The 18,870-nt window shown below is 56.0% G+C and overlaps 7 protein-coding genes across 7 annotated transcripts; 3 read left to right on the top strand and 4 right to left on the bottom strand.

Moving 5' to 3' along the window:
- Window positions 1-4: 4 nt before the first annotated feature.
- Window positions 5-2,129, bottom strand: N656DRAFT_749975 (CoA-transferase family III; the record flags this gene model as incomplete). The annotated part of the gene is made up of 3 exons (XM_064812987.1): window positions 5-633; window positions 673-1,518; window positions 1,583-2,129. 3 exons carry the CDS (start codon window positions 2,127-2,129, stop codon window positions 5-7), a joined length of 2,022 nt encoding a protein of 673 aa, XP_064671730.1.
- Window positions 2,130-2,180: 51 nt separating this feature from the next.
- N656DRAFT_574942 (uncharacterized protein) lies at window positions 2,181-2,958 on the top strand. Its single transcript, XM_064810146.1, has one exon. The coding sequence runs from the start codon at window positions 2,296-2,298 to the stop codon at window positions 2,743-2,745; it is 450 nt and encodes a 149-aa protein (XP_064671729.1). The 5' UTR covers window positions 2,181-2,295; the 3' UTR covers window positions 2,746-2,958.
- Window positions 2,959-4,657: 1,699 nt separating this feature from the next.
- Window positions 4,658-5,171, bottom strand: N656DRAFT_777315 (uncharacterized protein; the record flags this gene model as incomplete). Its single annotated transcript, XM_064814797.1, has 1 exon — window positions 4,658-5,171. A coding segment is annotated over exon 1 (233 nt), but the record flags the coding sequence as incomplete, so codon positions are not given.
- A 1,209-nt stretch (window positions 5,172-6,380) lies between these two features.
- On the top strand, window positions 6,381-8,897 carry N656DRAFT_706399 (uncharacterized protein; the record flags this gene model as incomplete). The annotated part of the gene is made up of 5 exons (XM_064811351.1): window positions 6,381-6,609; window positions 6,674-6,891; window positions 6,945-7,296; window positions 7,350-8,040; window positions 8,117-8,897. 5 exons carry the CDS (start codon window positions 6,381-6,383, stop codon window positions 8,895-8,897), a joined length of 2,271 nt encoding a protein of 756 aa, XP_064671727.1.
- A 530-nt stretch (window positions 8,898-9,427) lies between these two features.
- N656DRAFT_706492 (aromatic compound dioxygenase) lies at window positions 9,428-10,441 on the bottom strand (the record flags this gene model as incomplete). The annotated part of the gene is made up of 2 exons (XM_064811357.1): window positions 9,428-10,135; window positions 10,208-10,441. The coding sequence occupies 2 exons, from the start codon at window positions 10,439-10,441 to the stop codon at window positions 9,428-9,430; spliced, it is 942 nt and encodes a 313-aa protein (XP_064671726.1).
- A 2,316-nt stretch (window positions 10,442-12,757) lies between these two features.
- On the bottom strand, window positions 12,758-16,477 carry N656DRAFT_749970 (small oligopeptide transporter). The gene is made up of 7 exons (XM_064812986.1): window positions 15,076-16,477; window positions 14,670-15,009; window positions 14,386-14,604; window positions 14,140-14,335; window positions 13,885-14,090; window positions 13,588-13,829; window positions 12,758-13,504 (listed from the first exon to the last, which is right to left on the bottom strand). Exons 1-7 carry the CDS (start codon window positions 16,154-16,156, stop codon window positions 13,017-13,019), a joined length of 2,772 nt encoding a protein of 923 aa, XP_064671725.1. The 5' UTR covers window positions 16,157-16,477; the 3' UTR covers window positions 12,758-13,016.
- A 337-nt stretch (window positions 16,478-16,814) lies between these two features.
- Window positions 16,815-18,807, top strand: N656DRAFT_777310 (3-oxoacyl-synthase-like protein). Its single transcript, XM_064814796.1, has 3 exons — window positions 16,815-17,414; window positions 17,582-18,304; window positions 18,354-18,807. The coding sequence occupies exons 1-3, from the start codon at window positions 16,968-16,970 to the stop codon at window positions 18,513-18,515; spliced, it is 1,332 nt and encodes a 443-aa protein (XP_064671724.1). The 5' UTR covers window positions 16,815-16,967; the 3' UTR covers window positions 18,516-18,807.
- The last annotated feature ends 63 nt before the right edge of the window (window positions 18,808-18,870 follow it).

Below are 18,870 nucleotides of genomic sequence, written 5' to 3'. Positions count from 1 at the left end.
CCATTCACACCTCGCAAATCTCGTCTTCCTCCCAACCCTCCCAGGCTTTAAAAGCCCCGTCATAGCCATTCGGCCTCGCGGTCCTCACATGCCCAACACTCAGCCCCTCAATCTGCACCGGCTCGCTCGGCCACCTCACGATCCCCTTGAACCCTTCGCTCCATGCTTCTCGCATCATCCCCTTTCCTTCAAACAAGTACGGGACGGCACGCCGCACGCTCGCCAGCGCACGCTTCCCGACCTCGTCCACAGAGTCGCTATGCCTCAGGGCAAAGAAGTTCCCCTCGTCATCCCCATCCTTATCCGCGTCGTGACCACCACCACCAAACACCGACCTCAACCGAGCCTGCTCCTCGGCGGGGAGCAGACCCAGCCCCATGACAAAACAGTCGTACTGACACAGGCTAGTCCGACACACCCACGACCCTCCCCTCGTGGCGCGGTGGTGCAGCCCCGTAAGGGCGGCCACGCAGCCCAGCGCGCCCGTGCCGTAGTCGGACATGGGGAAAGGGGGGACGACGGGCTCGTCCAACCCCATGAAGGCGCCCTGCGCCCAAGCGACGCCCGTGACGCAGTCGGCTATCTGCTGCCACCCGGCCCGGGATGCCCATTCCGCGGCTGCAGTTTCTTTCTCTTCTTCCTCTCTGTTTCCGTTGTCGTTTTCGTTATCACGAGCAATGTCGTCACTTCCGCCAAAACAGTCTTCCACGACATAGACATACCCCTTTCCGCGCTCCCGAGCGATCCGCCCGAGGACATCCGGCCCGTACCCCAACCGCGCCAGCGCGCCGGGGCGGTACCCATCGATGAGCACGTCGGCGTCGCGCAGTAGCGCGGCAAACACGGCCCTGTCCCTCTCCCTTCTCGCCCTCTCCTCCCTGTTTCTGTCCCCCTCCGCGTCCGCTGTCGTGGCGGGTGATGGTGGTGCCAAGTCCAGGTGAATGGCGTGCTTGCCCGTGTTGACGTCGAGCTGGAAAAAGGGCACATCCGGCAAATGCGGGCACGTCACCTTGAGCACGGTGGCGCCGTGGGCGGCTAGCGACCGCCCGATGGTCGGGCCCGCGATGATCCGGCACAGCTCGAGAACTTTGACGCCCTCCAGCGCGCCACGGGGCTTCCCGGTTGGGTTTTGGCCCGGGGGGAAGGCGGCGGGCGGGCTTGAGGTGTCGGAGGGGTTTGGGCGGACGGTCAAGGGGGGTAGCCGGCCAAGGACACGCCCGTGAGGGGTTTTTTGGAACTGTTCCCACGTCAAGGCCTGGATGCCGGCTTGGCGGTGAGACAGGTTGAGATCGTCCAGCTCGGCGGCCGTGTGCTTCATGACGGCGCCCTCGATGTAGTCAATGATGGCACGGTAATCGGTTAGGTCGGGATTGTGCTTGGGCAGGCCGAGCATCTGGAGAGTCACGTCGGCGTCGAGGGAGCCATGGATGTGGTAGTACTCGCCCGGGTTCTTGGTGCGGTATAGATTGGCTGACATCCGCCGGTACAGCACTGATTGTGCCTGGTTCAAGTCGGTATCTGAAATCCGGGGTCAGTACGTGCGGATTTTGGGGTTTGGGTTGCCGCTGCTTGTTTTTCTTACCCGGTATCTTATCCCTGATTGCCGGATCTGCCTTGTCCATGCCGTCGAGCGTTGTAAGGTAGGCGGACATCAAGAAGGTCGATACCTTGTCGGTGTCAACCTGAAGCTTCCTGCTCGTAGGTCCGAACCGGAGATCAGCTATGGCGGCAGCCAGACAAGCCTCGAGAGCCTTGATGGCTGCTGTGGCATCCTGCTCTTTGAAGGGGGTGGGAAAGTGCACTTCGTCTCCTTTTCCCGAGCCGGAAACGATGCTAGCATTTTTGGCGAGGGGGAAGACGGCCCGCGGGAGCTCAGTCTGGCAGAGCTCGCAGAGGCGTCTGAGAGCCTCCTTGGTTCCATGGACCACAGAATATGGCCCTGGTTTCGGCCGGAGCTGAGAGACGGGCTTGGAGTCCATTCCGAACTTCTGGGTACTCCGCCAGCGGCGAATCGCTGAGAGTAGAAGATCACCTTGGTGCGAGACATGGCCGATCCGCTCACCATGCAACGGCCTTTTATGAATCGTGTCACTCCAGCTCCAAGCTGGGAGGGAAGTGGTGGAAGTCATGATTGTTTCCGGGGTGTCTCCACCTTGTAGAGCTCCAAACGCTCTACACAGCCGATGCCGTTTGATTCTAGAGGAGGAAAATCAGGTAACCGCCTCATACTATCAGACTGGCGAGCTACGGGATATAAATACATGTCGTCTGGAGGTTTGGTAAACAAACTTGTCTATGCGTCCTTTACCTGACATCCTAGTGAGACCCGCAACGCTGGACACGGGTAAAAGGAGCCAATGCCATATCCTGCAATGTGTGAGCACGGAAAGAAGCAACGGTAACCGGCAACACTTAGGTATGGTGGCGGCGTCTCCTCGGCTCCCCACAAAACGGGGTAACATACTCAAAGCGGCAGAGGCTTCAGTAAGGGAAGGGGCACGGCAACCCTGTGATCTCCTACCTATCCCGAGCGTCTCCATGGTCAGCCGGGCCCGAGGGCGTGGGCGAGGCATGCCAGGTTCCATGTCTGACACCACGTGCGCCCCCAAGGCTGCTCCACAGGGGAGCCAGGAAAGGCAATGGCTCGGCCCGGCAAAGCTCTGGTCTCGGGAGCTGGTAGTCCGGCGGCTCCGTGACGTTCTATTCCGGAACGGGTCAGCGTTGGACAGGCGTACAGCACGGTGAAAATAAGATCACGAGTTGATCAAAAACGAGATCCGACATGGTAGCGGCAGTTGAATCCGGGATTGAAGTTGTTCAGGAGCTGAGAACTCGAGAGGCTGTGACGGTTACACAAGCCGTGTCATGAATGTTGCAGGGACCTGTACGAAGCAGTATGTCCTCCAGATACACTGGCGCGGATCTCTTTCACCCCAAAGTCTGTGGGGTTAACGCTGTCGAATGACGATCCTGGGGAAGGGCTGTAAGTGCGGGGGGCGCATCCCTTCCCGATTTTGACCCCATCCGTCGTACAATCTTTCAGCCGAGGCAGGACATCGGGATGAGCTAGAGGTGCATGCTCTTTCGTACGTACTTGGTCGCGAGCGAGGCAATGCAGGTAACTAGATGGCGATCAATCAGTCAATCGGCTGGTAGGTATGAATTCCTGTAATGGACTGTGGTTATAAGACTGGGTGGGCCGACCAGTGCCCAATGTTCCACGAGGAAGAATTAATAGCTTGCGTTGCAGCGAGGGCTTTTCAGCCTTGCCGTCTGTCCTTTGTGCTTTTGGGCTCAGAAGTACCGAGACAAACAGTCTGCCTCGAGTTCTTTTCACCCGAGTTCTTTTCAACATTCCCCATATTGCATCTCCCGGCCTGCCATCCCTTGAAAGCGGGCCCGGGAACCATGGGGTGCTGCCGCTGGCCGCGGTTGACGTCTTTCCTGACCAATGCCGGCTGGCCAACGGGCTATCCCGTTTGCCTGGCTCCGTGGTTCCCCATCATTGCTGCTAGTCAGTGTGCCATTCGGCCACCCACTTCTTCCTCCCAACTCGTGGGGGATGTTGAAGAATCCGTCAATAAATCACGCGCCCAAAGGCTGACGTTCTGGGTGGTCCCTTCCGCTGACGCTGCGCTGCAGGGATTGGGGAAGGGCAGTGCGAAACTGCGAACAGGCGAACCAGGACGTGTGGGGCAGACCTCCACTTTCCCCACTTGTTTTGGGAGCTCCCTTCCGGGCCGTTCTTGCAGATTTGTTCGAACAACGGGCGGGCGGGCGGGACCAGCTCCGCTAAAAGAGAAAATTGGGGCCTACATCTCGCATCTCTAGCGCATCTCTAGCGCTGGGCTAGGTGCGCTATCCGATGCTCGAGGGGGCCAGTTGACGTCCGCTTTCAGCGGGGGAAGCCGTTGTGTAGTGCACTGCGCTTACGGTCACTCTTAACCCTGCGTTGACAGCCCCCTAAAATCACTTTTGACATGCATGACAGCTCCATCAGTTCCTTCCATTTCGCTCACAACTGACCTTTCCCTGAACGTATTGAGATGTCAACCTAACTCGGCCAGACACATGGAGCAACTCAACCTCCCGCACCTTCGAACTGGGCCCCACCTGCAGCAGCCTGAAATGAGGTTGGGATTTGAGCGCCAGTGTGTACTACACACCTTCCCCTCCTCTCCTTCCCTCAACACGAACGCCGCCAGAGCAAGCCCGCCCCTCTGATGGCCCAATGCCCGCTCATACAAACTGATAGTCACCATCAGTCACATAATTTGGGCCACAGGACTCGGCGTGTGTGTCTGCGTGTGTCTGCGACTCTTGAGTGTCTCTGCGTGTGGTACTTAGTCGATCCTGTGTAAGACTTGCTAGGCTCGACTCTCATTGCTCCCTTCTCACCCATCCATTTGCCACACCATCTTTCCAATGCAGCAGCGGGGAACTGCCTGAGCTGGTATTTTCCAGTGTTATTCAAGTACCCGAAGTCCACGTGCTCGCACAGCGAGGCTCAACGCAAAGCGCGGCTAAGCCTGCCAGTCGCTAGGTACGTAGGCAGTTATCATGCATTGGTGAGCAGATCTTGGGTAGGTTTGGGCGCGAAAAGCAACATGTCCGCACGGCCCATTATTATCCAAAGTGCCAACATCCAAACAACCAGCAGGGGTGGTTTCTATTAGAGCCGTCGACCCGTCGTCCACGTTCATGGGCGCTTTGAGTTTGGGGAGTGTCTTTCCGACCCCACGATCGTCCTACTTCTCTGAGGCCGTCTTTGGGATCTTCCCGACGGTGATTTCGGTCCTCCCCTTGGCAACTAGTGTATTTCGGAGCCCAACCCCAGCGATAATCCCTCCAATTCTTACCTGACTGGCATAACGTTGGCTTCCGGCCCATTGCGTACGCTGACAAGCGTTCTCTACCGCGCGATACAGCTACGCTGAGCTGAGCTGACCGGGCTTTACTACCTCAGGTTTTGAGTTCCGACTGATCTACTTTTCCGTCCAGAATCACAGTGCGGCACAGCTGTTCGTGCCACCAGTACGCTCCCGCTGCGGGAACCGAACTTGAGCAACCTTGGCTTGACCTCTACAAAGGGTAAAAGAAAAGAAAAGGAAAAAAAGAAAAGGAGTTACGATTTGCCAGGAGACCACTGCCGACTCCGAGCTACATAGCACATACCGAACTTTACCTACACTCCTACTACGAACACCTTCCGACAAACTCGATGCCCTTTGCCGGACTGCTGCCGACGTAGCCTGTCTCGTGCATCATCCGCTCCGCCAGGACCAACCCCCACCGGCGCCGCTTCCGATCGCACTAAGGACCCCGTCCCCGTCTCGCTCTTTGACTCCAGCTGGCTGCACGTCGCACTCGCGGCTGCCATCTCGACCTACTGAGGAGAGTCTGCTACCCGATGGCGGGGCGCCCAGGCGCGTCTCCCACGCATCCCACAGCTCTTCGTCTTCTCCACCATGACGCGACCTAAGGTCCCCGACGACAAGCGCCAGCGCACTGCTCAGGCTTGTGATTCTTGCAAGCGCCGGAAGCAAAAGGTTGGTTGTTGACTGATTTACTTATTCATGACCTTTTCTTTATTTCCCAGTGTCGTGTGGGGTACAGTACCTTTGCCTAGGATTCCCTCCTTGAATGGAGACACAGTGTCTGCTCTGAAATCACGAAGTCTACCTAGTTTACCCCCCTCCCTCCCGGCTTTTTACAACTGGCTGGCATCCAGGGCTCAGAAGAGTCTACACTAAATAGACCTGCTCTCGTCTGTTCTGTGTCTCGGCTGCTGCTCGCCGTCCCTCGACCCTTTTTTCCCATTTAGACCCAACATTTTCTATCCGTCGGGATACACATCGCTCTTTAAATCCCTCATCGTTGCTCAAAGGAAAAATGCCTGTCTTGAGCAGGGGCGCCCAGTCGGCGTCGTGCTCACTTCCTCGCTACGGAGCACAAGGCGGCAGGGGAGGGGAAAATAAGGGCAGACCTGATTGAGTGACACAGGTTGTGTGGCCTGCTGTGCTTCCGCCTGACCTCTCAGCCCTGGCTCGAGGGCAGGTTTGCGGTAGATCTCTGGCTTCACTACCCGTTGCATACCGCATCTTCATCGGTGCTCTCGACCGAGCTCGAGTCCTCCGCGATTCGGATCCCGATGGCCTGCATCACAGCTGATATTTCTCCAGTGCAATGGCTTGAAACCCTGCCACACCTGCCTCAGGAGGAAGTTGACATGTTGCTACACGCCAAACAACCCGGCCGACCATGCTGCCGAAGACGCTGCTAGCTCACCGACCAAGCGGCGACACATCGACACGTCTCCGTCGTCTGTTCCCGCAGTGCCTGATGCCTCTGAGACCCTATCTCCCCAGTCTCGCGAGCCAATGCAAGCCTGGGACGAGGTCGGAAAAAGCGAAGGGCAGCCGGGAGATTCATTGATGTCTGGAATGACAGGGCCGCTGCCGCCGGACCTAGCCTCCCAGGAACAAGCCCGCGACGTGCCGTTCCACAGTCTTAGAAGGTTGCCGAACCGTGGCAATGGCAATGGGTTATCGGAAGAGACCACCATCTATACTGAGACCAGGATGTTGCAGGATCAAACTCGGCGGCTCCGTATGTGTCCATGTCTGAGTTTGAGAGCAAATGTGTCGGGGCTCGTCTGACTTCGCTTTCGCAGTGTACATCGGGGACGCATCTACCTTGTCGATCTTGCAGTTGATTCGCATCATTGTCGAGAACACTGCTGGATCCGAGATGGGCCATCCGTTCATCGATGATCCTAATCGGCACCGTATCATGGAGCCCATAATAGACTTCCCCGAAAACACCCGAATTCCCTGCCCTCTTCCGGACGAAGATACCGCTGGCATCCTCATAGACTCATATTTCACTAACGTCAGTCAGGTGCGCCCATTGAGTTTATGGATGGCTGCTGACAGTCCGTCTAGACCTGTGGTCTTGTCGAGATTTTCGATAAGCAAGAATTCCTCCAGTCGGTCGATTTGTGCTACAGGGATCCGCCATCATCAGACCGGTACTTCCTATGCCACTTGTTTTTGGTCCTCGCTCTTGGTCTGTTACTGGCTGCTCCGCCACCTGGCAGCCCGGAAGAGGCAGTGATACAAAAGCAGCTCTCAGCCAAACCAGACAGGGCAGAGCTGTTCTTCCGAAGCGCCAGATCCATGTGCGATCCGGGTGCCGGCTTTGAGGATGCCGACTTCTGGTCGATACAGGCGCTTTCACTGATGACCATCTACATGCTAGTAGTGTCCAAGAGGAATACGGCATACGCATACCTAGGTTTGTTCTCTCGGCCTCCACCGCTCCTAACACTGATAGTAACCATGTATTAGGGATGGCTGTCCGCTCTGCCTATGCATTGGGCTTGCACAGGGAAGAGACTATGTGCGAGGTTATTTACACGCCCGTTCAAATGCGAGTCAGGCGGAATCTGTGGAAGACCTTATTTGTTCTAGATCGGTTTCTGGCCGCAACCCTCGGTAGACCGACTGCGATTTCCGAAGACGACTGCTCGTGCATCATCATACCGGATGCGAGTGCGACTAACTTGCAGGCTGCAGGCGAAGCAGAGCCCGACCACATCCATATCAGCAGCCTAAACGCTTGCGTCGCCACCAGCCGTGTCATTGGTGTGACGCTAAAGGTGTTCTCACGGAGAAAAATCTCAACCGCAAAGGTCCAGGAGATCATTGATATGTCCGGCGACTGGGACCAAGCCTCACGCCTGACATTATACCGGCGACAGTCAGCTGGTGGTCCAGCGGATCCAGCCTACGGCATAGCATCCCTCCACGTGAACCTCCTCTCGTTGCATTCTTTGATACTCCTCACCCGGCAGCTCTTTGTGATGCACAACTGGAAGCTAGTAGAGCAGCGGTCAGGAATCAAGAAGCACTCTCCGATCCGCGAGTCGCCTATGGCCAGATTTTCAGAAGCTTGTGTCGTTGCTTCCTACCGGACGATCAAGCTTGTCCAGAGCGCTCGAGAGGACGGCTACCTGCCCCGCCGAAACCCGTTCATCATGTAAGTGTTGGATGATGCCCTCGTCCGATCGCTTTCTAGGCACCTGCGGAATTTGAACGGTCCTAACCTCGGCTAGATACTTCATTTTCGCCGCGAGCCTCGTCATCCTCATGAACCAATTCTCGTCGCTGTACTCCACTAGAGAATATGAGCATACCATGTCCAATGCCATCGACATCATGAAATACTGTGCTGAGATTGACCCACAAGCACAACGGGTCCTCGACATCATGGAGAGATTTGCGGAGACCGTTAGGAAATGGACCAAGAACCACACATACGAGGCGCCCGAGCTTTCGGGGGATCTAAGCTGCCTCAACACCCAGGCTTCCACCACTCGGCCTCCTCCTGATCGTTCAGTGCTAGGGTCTTCAATGCCGGGCGTTTCAGGAGGACAAGGACCTTCCCATCAAGTTAACTTAGCGGACCGAGGGTTGCTGACTCCGCCAACAATACCGAAGGTACCACTCCTCCAGATGCTGTCTACCCAGCCACCGACGGCCGTGTCGGACGCACAAATGAATGCAATGTCGCCACAGCAAACGACTGTCCCCCCTCTATCCCTCGTCGGGTCGCGGCCGAGCGTGTCCGCTCATTCCTCGATTGAAGGCTCGGAATCACTAAACGGAAATATCGAGTTTGAATTTGACCGTTTATGGAACAGCTTCATCAACCACCTTCCGCCCGTCTCCACGGTCGCACCGGGTATTAATCCTGTTGCGCCCCAGTTCCCCCCAGCAGTGGTTGGTCCGCCGACTGAGCCTTTCGGTGCGTACTCGATTCCTACGGAACCGCGGATGCCTCCTCCGACCCGGTTTGCCGGTAATCCCCCGCTGTTCCTCTCAAACTTTGGCTGATATTTAGGGGCTCGCTTCAAGACAAGCCAGGTTTTTAGAGGAATTCTTCCGTTGTTTCCCCGCGTCTTTTGTTGCGAATTGCATAGCTCGGAGCATTGGACTTAGCCAGGACCGAACCCGAGCGGCAGCACCGGGATATCTGGGACTTTCCCCACGACGAAGACTCGCAATCAATATGGTCAAAGGCAACGAGATGCAATGGTTGAAAGCCCAACTCTGGTCAGTGGATACCGCATGCTTACGCGAATGGGGGCGAATGGCACACCGCTCGTGATAGCAGCGGTTTCCTGATTCCGAGCAGAAAACAGTCGCATGACCGTCATGGCGTGGCACGATTGCATTACAAGCGTGGGCTCGGAGCAGACATGTACATTGTTGATCGGACCCGACGACACGCCTAGCAACCTGATCGACATTTCTGCTAAGCTTTACGTCTTGTGCTTGCCTACTCCTCACAACGCAATTTCAACCACATGGAAGGGTGTGCTCCTTCAAGAGGCCTCTACATGCCAGCCTTGAGCTCATCAGATTCACTCTCGACCAAGGACAAAATCGTACTCAAGTGTCCAACGCGCAGTCCTGTCCCCATCCCTCGGTACGAATTTGACTACCAGTTCGTCTTTGACAGCGAATACAGCATCTTTTGCAATGTACTCATCCCGATCGTCATATAACTGCGTCGTCAAGGCCCGAAAGCCGTGTGCCGATACAATAAAGTGGATGTGGCCCGGCCGATATGGATGTCGGTCTAACAGGCGCAAAAACCTTCCGGCGGGACCGTCGTCTGGAATCGGATATGGGACCGGCCGAAGCGCATAAAAGGCATAGTGGCCATCAGCATCTGTCGCGAAACGACCGCGGAGATTCATTTCTGGTTGCGACTCGTCTTGCTGCTCATATAAACCGTTGGGCGCCGACTGCCAAACCTCCACGATTGCCCCCTGAATTGGGGCACCCGAGCTCGACAAGACTCGGCCTGTAATATAGGCCGAGTCCGCCATGGCTTGCTCATACCACGAGTCTGATGGGTCGAGCTTCTGAATGATGGAACTGCCGTTCGGCAACAGGGGTGAATCGTGCCGATAGAATGGGCCGAGGATGGCCGAGGGAGTCTCCAAGCTAGAGGTCGCCAGCATCTTGGACGTGATTTCGTCAACAAGGCTTTCAAGTCCTACAATGTCGCACAGGAGTTGGGTTTCGTTGCGCCGATCGTTGGATATCTTACCGCACTCGTTGATCTGCGTTACAGCAAGGCACAGTCAGCCCTGAACTTCCGAGCACCCCTGACGGCTAAAAGGAGCATCTCTAACAAATTCAACGGCGGTCATCCACTCTGCAACCGTCAGGTTCACTTCGCGGGCGAATCCGTGGAGATGGCGTATCAGGCTCGGCATTATTTCGGCCAGCCGCGGATGAGCTTCTGGCCCGGTGGCTGCGATGACCTTGTCGGTGAAGGCCTGGCTGTGTTGTGGCTTGTTAGATACGCCATTTCTCTTGAGCCCCTTTAGCCCGGCAGGTGTCAGGTCTGGTATCATCTGCCCCATTTTCACCGGGAGTGGTTTCGAAGCTCGAGATCTTGAGGAATATGTGAGCCGAAAGAATCACTGTTGCGGGCAACAAAGGGATGAGCTAGAGGGTAGAGGAGCAGGGAACCGGTGGCTTCAAGTATCTGCAGACAGGAGCAGTGGGATGGGACGGTTTCTCGACCATGCAGCCTTTGTACGTTGTCGGGACAGCACACAAAGAGGACGGCCCACCTCAAACGAGCGACGTGGAAAGTTGGTTGCCCTACGACACGCATCAAGGAACAGCAAATCCGATTCGGTCAAGCTCAACGTGGTGCGAGGGGAAATCAGCCTGCGCCCGGATACGTCCGGCATTTGGTGCATGCCACCCGGTCATACCGCTTGTGCTGTACGCAGACGCAAGGGGCCGTGGGTCGACGTCAACGTGCCCCGATAAGCATGATGACCGGTGTGTGACGCAGGCCTGCAAGGTCCGACCGGCACCGCTGGATAGCAGAGATCCCGTGCGAGGACAACGTATGCGAGCCGGGAATGGCTGACAATTACGACCAGGGGCAGAAAACCATCGATCTCGCGCGAGTGCGGAGTTTCGCTTGACCTCGCTCTGTCAGCTGGGGAGAATACGATAGCTTCCATTTACTTACCGCGACCTAGAAATCAACGGCTCGCTGCACCTGGAGAGGGGAATCGCAAATGTGCATCGCAGGCTAGACCTTCACAGAACTGTGGGCAGGCCATCGAGGAGGAATGGTTGCAGCAGAGCTGGACATCAATCAGAATGTCAGTATCCCTGCTAGTGCAACCCTAACACGCCGCTGACCGCCTGCCAGTTGCTCGTTTCTTGGGGCCGGACCACCTGCAGGACCGCTGATCGCTCAGTGGCTGGGTTGTTCTTTCGAATTCACGGCTTGGAACCGATGGCACGGATTCGTTGAGGTTCTGGCTGCGTGACAGCCGCATCTGCATTGCATCGAGGGCTGGGCTGTGTTTGGACTATTGTGGGCAATCGAAGAGTTTGGCTTCGATTTTTGCAATTGGCACAAGGCCTAAGACTGGCGGCCAGTCTAGGCTTCAGAGCTTGCGGTTGATTACATCCTCTTCGCTCGGAATCCTGTTGCGTCCACCAAGGGTATCATCCCTGCGGATTCCCATGTCAGCACCCCGACCCCGGAGATAGCTCATACGAAGGCTCGGCGGCCCCGATGTCGAGAGGATCTCACAGCTCACCAAACTCACATACCGCCAATCCTTACCGGTATTTGTACAGTACAGCACGCCGACCGCCTAATGCTGGATTTCCCATCAACAGAGCGCAATAGCATATACGATTTCCGCGTAACCCCCAAGCTCAGGACTGGAGCAGGAATTGATCTGTTCGTGGGAATGCCCTTGAGTCCCCCGCAGGTTGTTCTGATAGGCCCGCCTTGTCACCGTATTTCTTGGCACCCAAGACCTGTTGCCTTCGACGCCACCATCGAATGGATGAAACTCATGAGTCTTTTGGCGGTCAGCAAGTTGTATGGTAGACTAACCCCATCAACACGAAAGAAAGGCCAGGATTCTGATGTGGATTCAGCATGAGGTGGTTACTGATCGCAAAGCCCTACCCCTCCTGGATGTCCGTGTCTCCAATCGGAATCTGAATTCGCATCCCATGCATTGCAATCAATGGTTCAAAGACAGCGGCCGGGAGCGACTGGGGTGATACTGAAATTACGCATACCAAAGCCGCATTCTGATCAACGACTAAGAGACTTGGTCTTTTTCGTGTCGAGGGTGCTTTTCCGATACCCTCTCATACGGGACCGCATGAAGCGGGCCCCACCCACCCCCGGACCGACCGGCCGTGTCCGGCTTCGGCGGGGGGAGCGGTCAGACAGACAGACAGACAGACAGACAAACAGACGGAGACAGACGTTGGCTCCCGGACGACCTGTCCCCTGCTCGACTCTCGACCCCCTGGAAGAAGAAATAGTCAGTGCGTGTAAGTCGCACTGGGAATGGCGCACAACAAGCGACAGATGGCGCGTGGATGGCATTATCAATCGTATACTTTTTGTTTCCCTTTTCCCTCATTTCTCATTTCTCTTTTCAGCGCTACCTGGATTTGCATGGGGCATCTCACCCCTGCTGAGTCATGCTCATGGCTCAAGTGTTGGTGATGGTGTGGGGGCGAATGGGTTTGAGATTCTGAAAACATGTCTTGCTTCTTAGTACGATCAGGTTACACACGCGCAGGACGAATGGGATTTGGAGGCTGCATAACGGTTGGCGGCGGCAGGATCAGAAGTAGCGTTAATGTAATCTGGAATTGGGAATGTGTAATCTGTTGGGATTCGGTGGGATTCATCCGTCTATCTAGCATAGGTACATACATGAACATCAAGATGCATGGGACATATAAGAGCATCGAAGGCTTGCAAATTCCACGCATTTCCCAAATCCTTCATCTTCTTGTCCAATACAGACGCCAACTCGCCATGCTTATCACAAAGAAACGGTATAGCCAATATCAGAAGCTTGCGTGCACATCATACGATATGTGTATGTGCACCTATCTGCGCAATATGCACACCTAACTTACTACCGAGATCTACCAACTCGCCGGCCCAAAAGTTCCCCCATCGGGCAAGACACGCTGCACGGCCGTGCCCTTGTAATCCATTGTGCCCGTGACGATGTCGTTGCCCCACCACTGCGGCGGGCCGACCTCGCGGATGGTGAAGGCGAAGAAGATGACCATGGTGGCCAAGGCTAAACCCAGGTCAAGCCCCGACGAGGTGAGGAAGTTGAGGCGGCTCCACCAGCCAAAGTGACGGCGGCGGATGACGTGCTGGAAGATGTAGCCCACGATGCCCCACGACAGGTAGTTGAGGGGCGTGGCGGGCGGGATGCTGCCGGCGCCGCCAAAGATGACGGGCGCCATGAGGTAGCGCAGCCAAGACTTTGGCCGCCGCCGGGCGAGGAGGTAAATCACTGCCGGCGTGGCGGCGCCGAGGAAAAAGAAGATGAAGAGAGGGGAGTAGAGTTGCCCCGGGGAGAAGATGCGCGAGGGACCGATTAAACCCCATATTACGGATGCTTTTACCATGTTTTGGGTGTTTAGTTAGCGGGCATTTTCTGGTGGGTAGAGAAGAAACGAGTCAAAGCAGAGGGGGAGGTACCAGAGAAGAAGACGCGGCCGCCGGGGCAGGTAAAGTGCTCGGGCTGCGTGGGTTCGCAGATGCCGGGGATGTTCTTGAGCGCATAATCGAGGACCATGACTTGGACGAAGCAGGAGATGGTTGTGGCGACGACCTGTGCCATGAACATGGTCCGCGGCGGGATCTTCATATAGTGGCCGAATTTGAGGTCTGAGACGAAGGTGAGGGCTTGGGACATGGTGATGTACCCGAACGTCTTGAAGCTATACGGTGTCAGATGGGGTATTGGGAGAATCATGACCAGAACATGATGCTCACATCATGAGTGCCAGCGGCCTGCCGGGTTGGATGTACCCGTAGATGAACTCGGTCAGGACGTTCAACCCGATCTGGTTGTTGGTGACGGCCTGGATGATACCAATCGGGAGGGAAAAGGCGAAAGAAATGAATACGGCTAGTAAGAAAGCCCACCAGGTCATGTTCGTGGGCCAGGCGAGAACGGTTACGAAACCCATGCCGAGCATCTTTGCGTCTTGTGAGATAGCGAACACAGACAGACTTCGGGCGACGTACCACAACAAAAAGCGACAAGTACCACCAAGTAGGGGCCTCTTTATATCGCCTCATCAACTTCATGTGGATATCCGGCTTCTCGGTCGTGCTGCTCTTGTACTGCCGCCAGATGGTTTTGCCGTGGTGCAGGTACGTGTACACAACAAGCGAGGAGATAGCGGCAAAGGATAGACCGTATGACATGGCGAATGTCGTGCTACTCCTCGTTCAGAGAGAAACTCGGTGATCCGCCAATGGGCAACGTACCTCAGAAACAGAGGTGAGTAGTTCTTGTACGCCTCCTCATCGAGCGTATAGTCGGCCGACAGAACACGGGACACATTGTACTTGTTTCCTGTGTTGTCATACGTGCTAGAGTCGCTCATCGGTAGGTACTGGGCGTACCAGACTCCACTGTAATGGAGGACAGAGGTGAGAAATATGAAGAAAACCAGTACGCCAATCATCGTGTTAGCAATGGCGTGCCTGCAGGTATTAGTTCCTTGCTTTTAATTGTTGGTACCTCACATAGAGCCAAGGACAGCACATACCATGGCGGTATCAAGGGAGATCCCACGTAGCCCGAAATCTGTGTCCAGTCAAACGTAATGGGCAGCAGCGACAGGCCAGTCGAGTACCCAAAGAGTTGGTTTACTACGGGATTACTAGGCGCCATCCAGGTGATGAAGGCGAACGAGCTGAGAAACTGCGCCAGAAACCCAGGGATGAAGTAATAGACAAAGGACCCGAGCGTGACGAGGGCGAACCACCTGTACCGAGGCATTGAGCCGCCAAAAACGGACGGGTCCCTGTCCTCGTTGGTCTCATACATGGCGTTCATGAGCGACACATAGACAAGATTAGCGGGCCAGATCATGGCGGCAGGATAGACTGTGTGGCAGTCAGCAAGCCACCGGGAAAGGCTAAGCAAAATATTCAAGGCATGAGAATAATTACCCAGAAACCGCCTCATCATGCCAGCGATCCCATATCCCAAACTCTGCGTCGAAATGACGAGCAAAAGATCCCAGAGCAGGCCAAAATCCTGCTTGTAAAACACCTTTTGCGCCAGAATGATGTCTGTCGCGTATGCCACCGAAAACGAGACGCTGGCCATGACAACAACAATGGTGTGCTCCTTGACGTTGAAGGGACCAGGATTCAACTTGATCCTCCACCCCGCCCGCCGTTCCCTCCTAATCATCCCTTCTCCTTCCCCCTCCCGAGCGCTTCCCCCACCACCACGCTTACCACCACCACATCGCAACCAACCCAACGGGATAAAGACCTCCCGGTCCGGAACAAACCGCGCCCAGCCGTGGCCCAGCGGCCAGGCAATGACCTGGGCGATCAGCGAGCCCAGACTGATACTCGGCGCGCGCAGCGAGAACAGCGTGTTCATGGAGGCGCCGAGGAAGATGAGCGACAGGCCGATGGTCCAGGCGCGGAGCGTGTTGCACGGCAGGGTGGGGTCGTCGTGCGGATGCACGGCGGCGCGGACTTCGGGGTAGGGAGAGTCTTCTAGCTCCTCCTCCTCCTCCTCCTCCTCCTTTTCCCCAGCCCCAGCCCCGACCCCGGCCCCGGCGCCGTCGTCATCGGAGAAGGACAGGGTGGAGGCTGAAGACTTCCTCCGTGAGAGCGGGGCTAGAGGAATGGCGGCTTCATCGCTGTAGTGGTGGCCATGGTGGTCATGGTCGTGGATGGAGAGGGAGTGCCGTGGAAGGGCTTGGTGGCGTTGGTTGTAGTCCACTGGCAGGTTCGGGTCTAGGAGAAGCTCGGCTTCTGAGCTGGTGTCTGAGTGGTCTTCGTCGTCGTTGGGGCCATCCTCGTCGTCGTGGTGGCGGTTGTTGAAGAGCGATAGGCCGGTTTTCAGCTTGGCTAAGGGGTTCTCAAGGCCCAATGGGAAGGGGGTTTGTGAGTGCGCCGAACCGGAAGTCGATGGCCGGGATCTTGCTCTAGACGCTTCCCCGGATTGAGTTTCGGGCGGAGGTGAATCAGGCGTAACACCCGAATGTGCCGAATTTGAGGGTTGAGACATGGTTTGATGGCCCCCGTGAAGAAGAGGGCGGAGCGAGGCTCTATATCGGAATCATGAGTGAAAGATTAAAGCTCAGAACGACTTCTATCCCAGGAAACCATGAGTTTTGAAATGTAATTGAGAGTTCATCTATCCTCGGTGCATCTGGGGATTCTAAATTGTCGACAGAGAGCACTCCTTGGTGTCTGGAGCTCCTTCACTGGGCGCGACCGAATTGTCTGTCGAAGAAGGAACTGCCTAGGAGGGATATAAGTCGAGCTTTCCGACTGCTAATGTCTGCATCAGAAGTGTCTCAATCCAAAAAAAAAAAAAAAAAAGAGTTCTTTGTCAAAATTGGAAATATGGTGCATGCTCATGTCAATCGCTATGTTGTTATTCAGGTCTATTTCCGGCCAGCGTGGAAGTGACACCGGACATCTCTTTGTGTTTGGTTGTCCCCAGCCCAGCGGCGTCTCAAATCACCTCAGGCACCAGTCCTAGCCAAGATACAGGGGTCTGGGACAGCTATGCTACTGCTGTAATTAGCTGGCTTAGTGAGCTTGGGGTTAGCTGTCAGCTCTAACGTTACTTCACTGCTTCCTCCATAGCTGGATAACCAATCAAAACCCCAATCCTTCCTTGATTTGACAAGCTTCTGCAGCTGCAGCTGCAGACACAACTGGAACCTGGAAGTTACCTTCCCGCCTCTACTCGATCGCCGCCTTTGATAAAGGGAACCGCCCGCTTCCATCTGCAAATACCGTTACATCTCCTGCGACCACCCCACTTCCGCCGGAAGAGACACACAGAAGAAAAACCCCATGGCCCAGCAATGCGCCGCGTCGTCGTGACGGGCCTCGGGGCCATCACCCCGCTTGGCGTGGGCGTCCGGCCGACCTGGCGGCGCCTGCTGGCCTCCGAGTCCGGGCTGGTCAGCGTCGCCGACCGCGGTCGCGGCACCGTCGACGAGTCAAAATGGCGGGACCTGACCAGCACCGTAGCCGGCGTGGTGCCGACCGAGGCGTCATCGTCGTCATCCCTTGACTCTGACGACGGCGCCACGAATGTCTGGCGTCCCTCGGACTGGCTGCAGCCCTCGGATCAGCGCCGCATGTCCACTTTTGCCCAGTACGCGGTTGCGGCTGCTGAAATGGCGCTGCGAGATGCCGGCTGGAAGCCGACGCGAGCTGACGAGATGGATATGACGGGCGTGTGTCTGGGGAGCGGCATTGGGAATTTGCATGATTTCTATGCCACTAGTGTGGCGTTTGAACGAGATGTAGGCCTGCCCTCTTTCTTCCATTCTTGCTGCTCATGTCTTGATCCCTTTCCTTTCTTTTTTCCTTTTTTTTTTTTTTTTTTTGCTCCGCATCAATAAAGCAGGATGCAGGTTCGGGGGATGATCGCTGAGATGGTGGCTTGGTATGGCCCTCCGTGGTAATGTAGGGCTACAAGACGGTCTCGCCGCTCTTTGTTCCAAAGATCTTAATCAACCTTGCCGCTGGGCATATAGCCATGCGCCATGGATTTCGAGGCCCGAACCATGCCGCCACCACGGCCTGTACCACCGGCGCTCATTCCATCGGGGATGCTGCGCGCTTTATCGCGTTCGGCGACGCCGACGTCATGGTGGCCGGCGGGGCGGAATCCTGCATCCACCCGCTTACCTTTGCCGGGTTCGGCCGGTCCAGATCGTTAGCCACGGCCTATAACCATGATCCGCCGGCGAGTTGCCGCCCGTTTGATGCTGACCGCGCCGGCTTCGTGGTTGCCGAGGGTGCGGCCGTGGTCGTGCTCGAGGAGTTGGAGCATGCGAAACAGAGAGGTGCCAGGATATTGGCCGAGTTGAGGGGGTATGGGTGCAGCGGTGACGCGCATCACATGACGGCACCAAGGGAGGACGGGTCTGGCGCCCTGTCAGCCATGCGAAAAGCGCTGAGGAGTGCCGGCATCAAACCCAGCGAGGTCGACTACATCAATGCCCACGCTACAGGCACGCAAGTGGGAGATGTTGCCGAGGCCATGGCGATTAGATCACTGATGATGGGCGAGGAAGGGGTTGATGATGAGAGCATGGTCACGGTCAGCAGCACAAAGGGTGCTATTGGGCACCTCCTCGGGGCGGCCGGGGCTATCGAGGCTGTTTTTGCCATCCTTGCCATTACTGAAGTGAGATCCTCCTCGAAGCTTGTTCACATGGCTGCTAATAACTCTTCAGAATGCTGTTCCCCCCACCTTGAACCTGCGCAAGCCGGATGTGGGGGTTGGATTCAACTTTGTGCCGCTCCAGGCCCAAGCGAAGAAGGTTAAGGTGGCCATGTCCAACAGTTTCGGCTTCGGCGGGACCAACGCCTCGCTCGTCTTCTCTAGCCTGCAGTAGAAGCCGCTTTGGATGCGTCGACTAGGGGCAACGATTTACAGATGTGATGATAAAGTAGGATGTGCTAGATGGCGAGCTAGTACCGGGAAGACCGCGCAAGGATGCAGACCCTATATGTAGCACTAACCTGTAAATATGTACAAACACACTTACGTACATGCAGACCGATGGTTTTCGCGGAGGAGGCCATTCAAGGAAAAGTCTCATGGCATGCCGTTTATATACACTACAGAAGGGTAGATATATGCTTTTTTATCTATCAGTAGAATCTGTATGCAATTATGCCACATAACGGCAGGGAACAGTCCAATAACCGAGTCTCGGACTTGCTTCCCCTTAACCAGCATGTGCAGTC

This window comes from Canariomyces notabilis (assembly GCF_033297395.1).
Source record: "Canariomyces notabilis strain CBS 508.74 unplaced genomic scaffold N656scaffold_6, whole genome shotgun sequence".
Lineage (NCBI taxonomy): Eukaryota > Fungi > Ascomycota > Sordariomycetes > Sordariales > Chaetomiaceae > Canariomyces > Canariomyces notabilis.
The sequence above is the reverse complement of the archived record's forward strand: the minus strand, read 5'-3'. Positions and strand labels throughout refer to the sequence as shown.

Bases quoted from the DNA above. Each gene is read 5' to 3' on its own strand.
- N656DRAFT_574942 (XM_064810146.1), top strand. From the start codon at position 2,296: ATGCGTCCTTTACCTGACATCCTAGTGAGACCCGCAACGCTGGACACG.
- N656DRAFT_749970 (XM_064812986.1), bottom strand. From the start codon at position 16,156: ATGTCTCAACCCTCAAATTCGGCACATTCGGGTGTTACGCCTGATTCA. The intron at 14,336-14,385 runs GTACGTTGCCCA...AACGAGGAGTAG, and splicing joins TACTCACCTCTGTTTCTGAG to CACGACATTCGCCATGTCAT. The intron at 13,505-13,587 runs GTACCTCCCCCT...ACATGGTAAAAG, and splicing joins CGGCCGCGTCTTCTTCTCTG to CATCCGTAATATGGGGTTTA.
- N656DRAFT_777310 (XM_064814796.1), top strand. From the start codon at position 16,968: ATGCGCCGCGTCGTCGTGACGGGCCTCGGGGCCATCACCCCGCTTGGC. The intron at 17,415-17,581 runs GTAGGCCTGCCC...GTGGTAATGTAG, and splicing joins GTGTGGCGTTTGAACGAGAT to GGCTACAAGACGGTCTCGCC. The intron at 18,305-18,353 runs GTGAGATCCTCC...ATAACTCTTCAG, and splicing joins CCATCCTTGCCATTACTGAA to AATGCTGTTCCCCCCACCTT.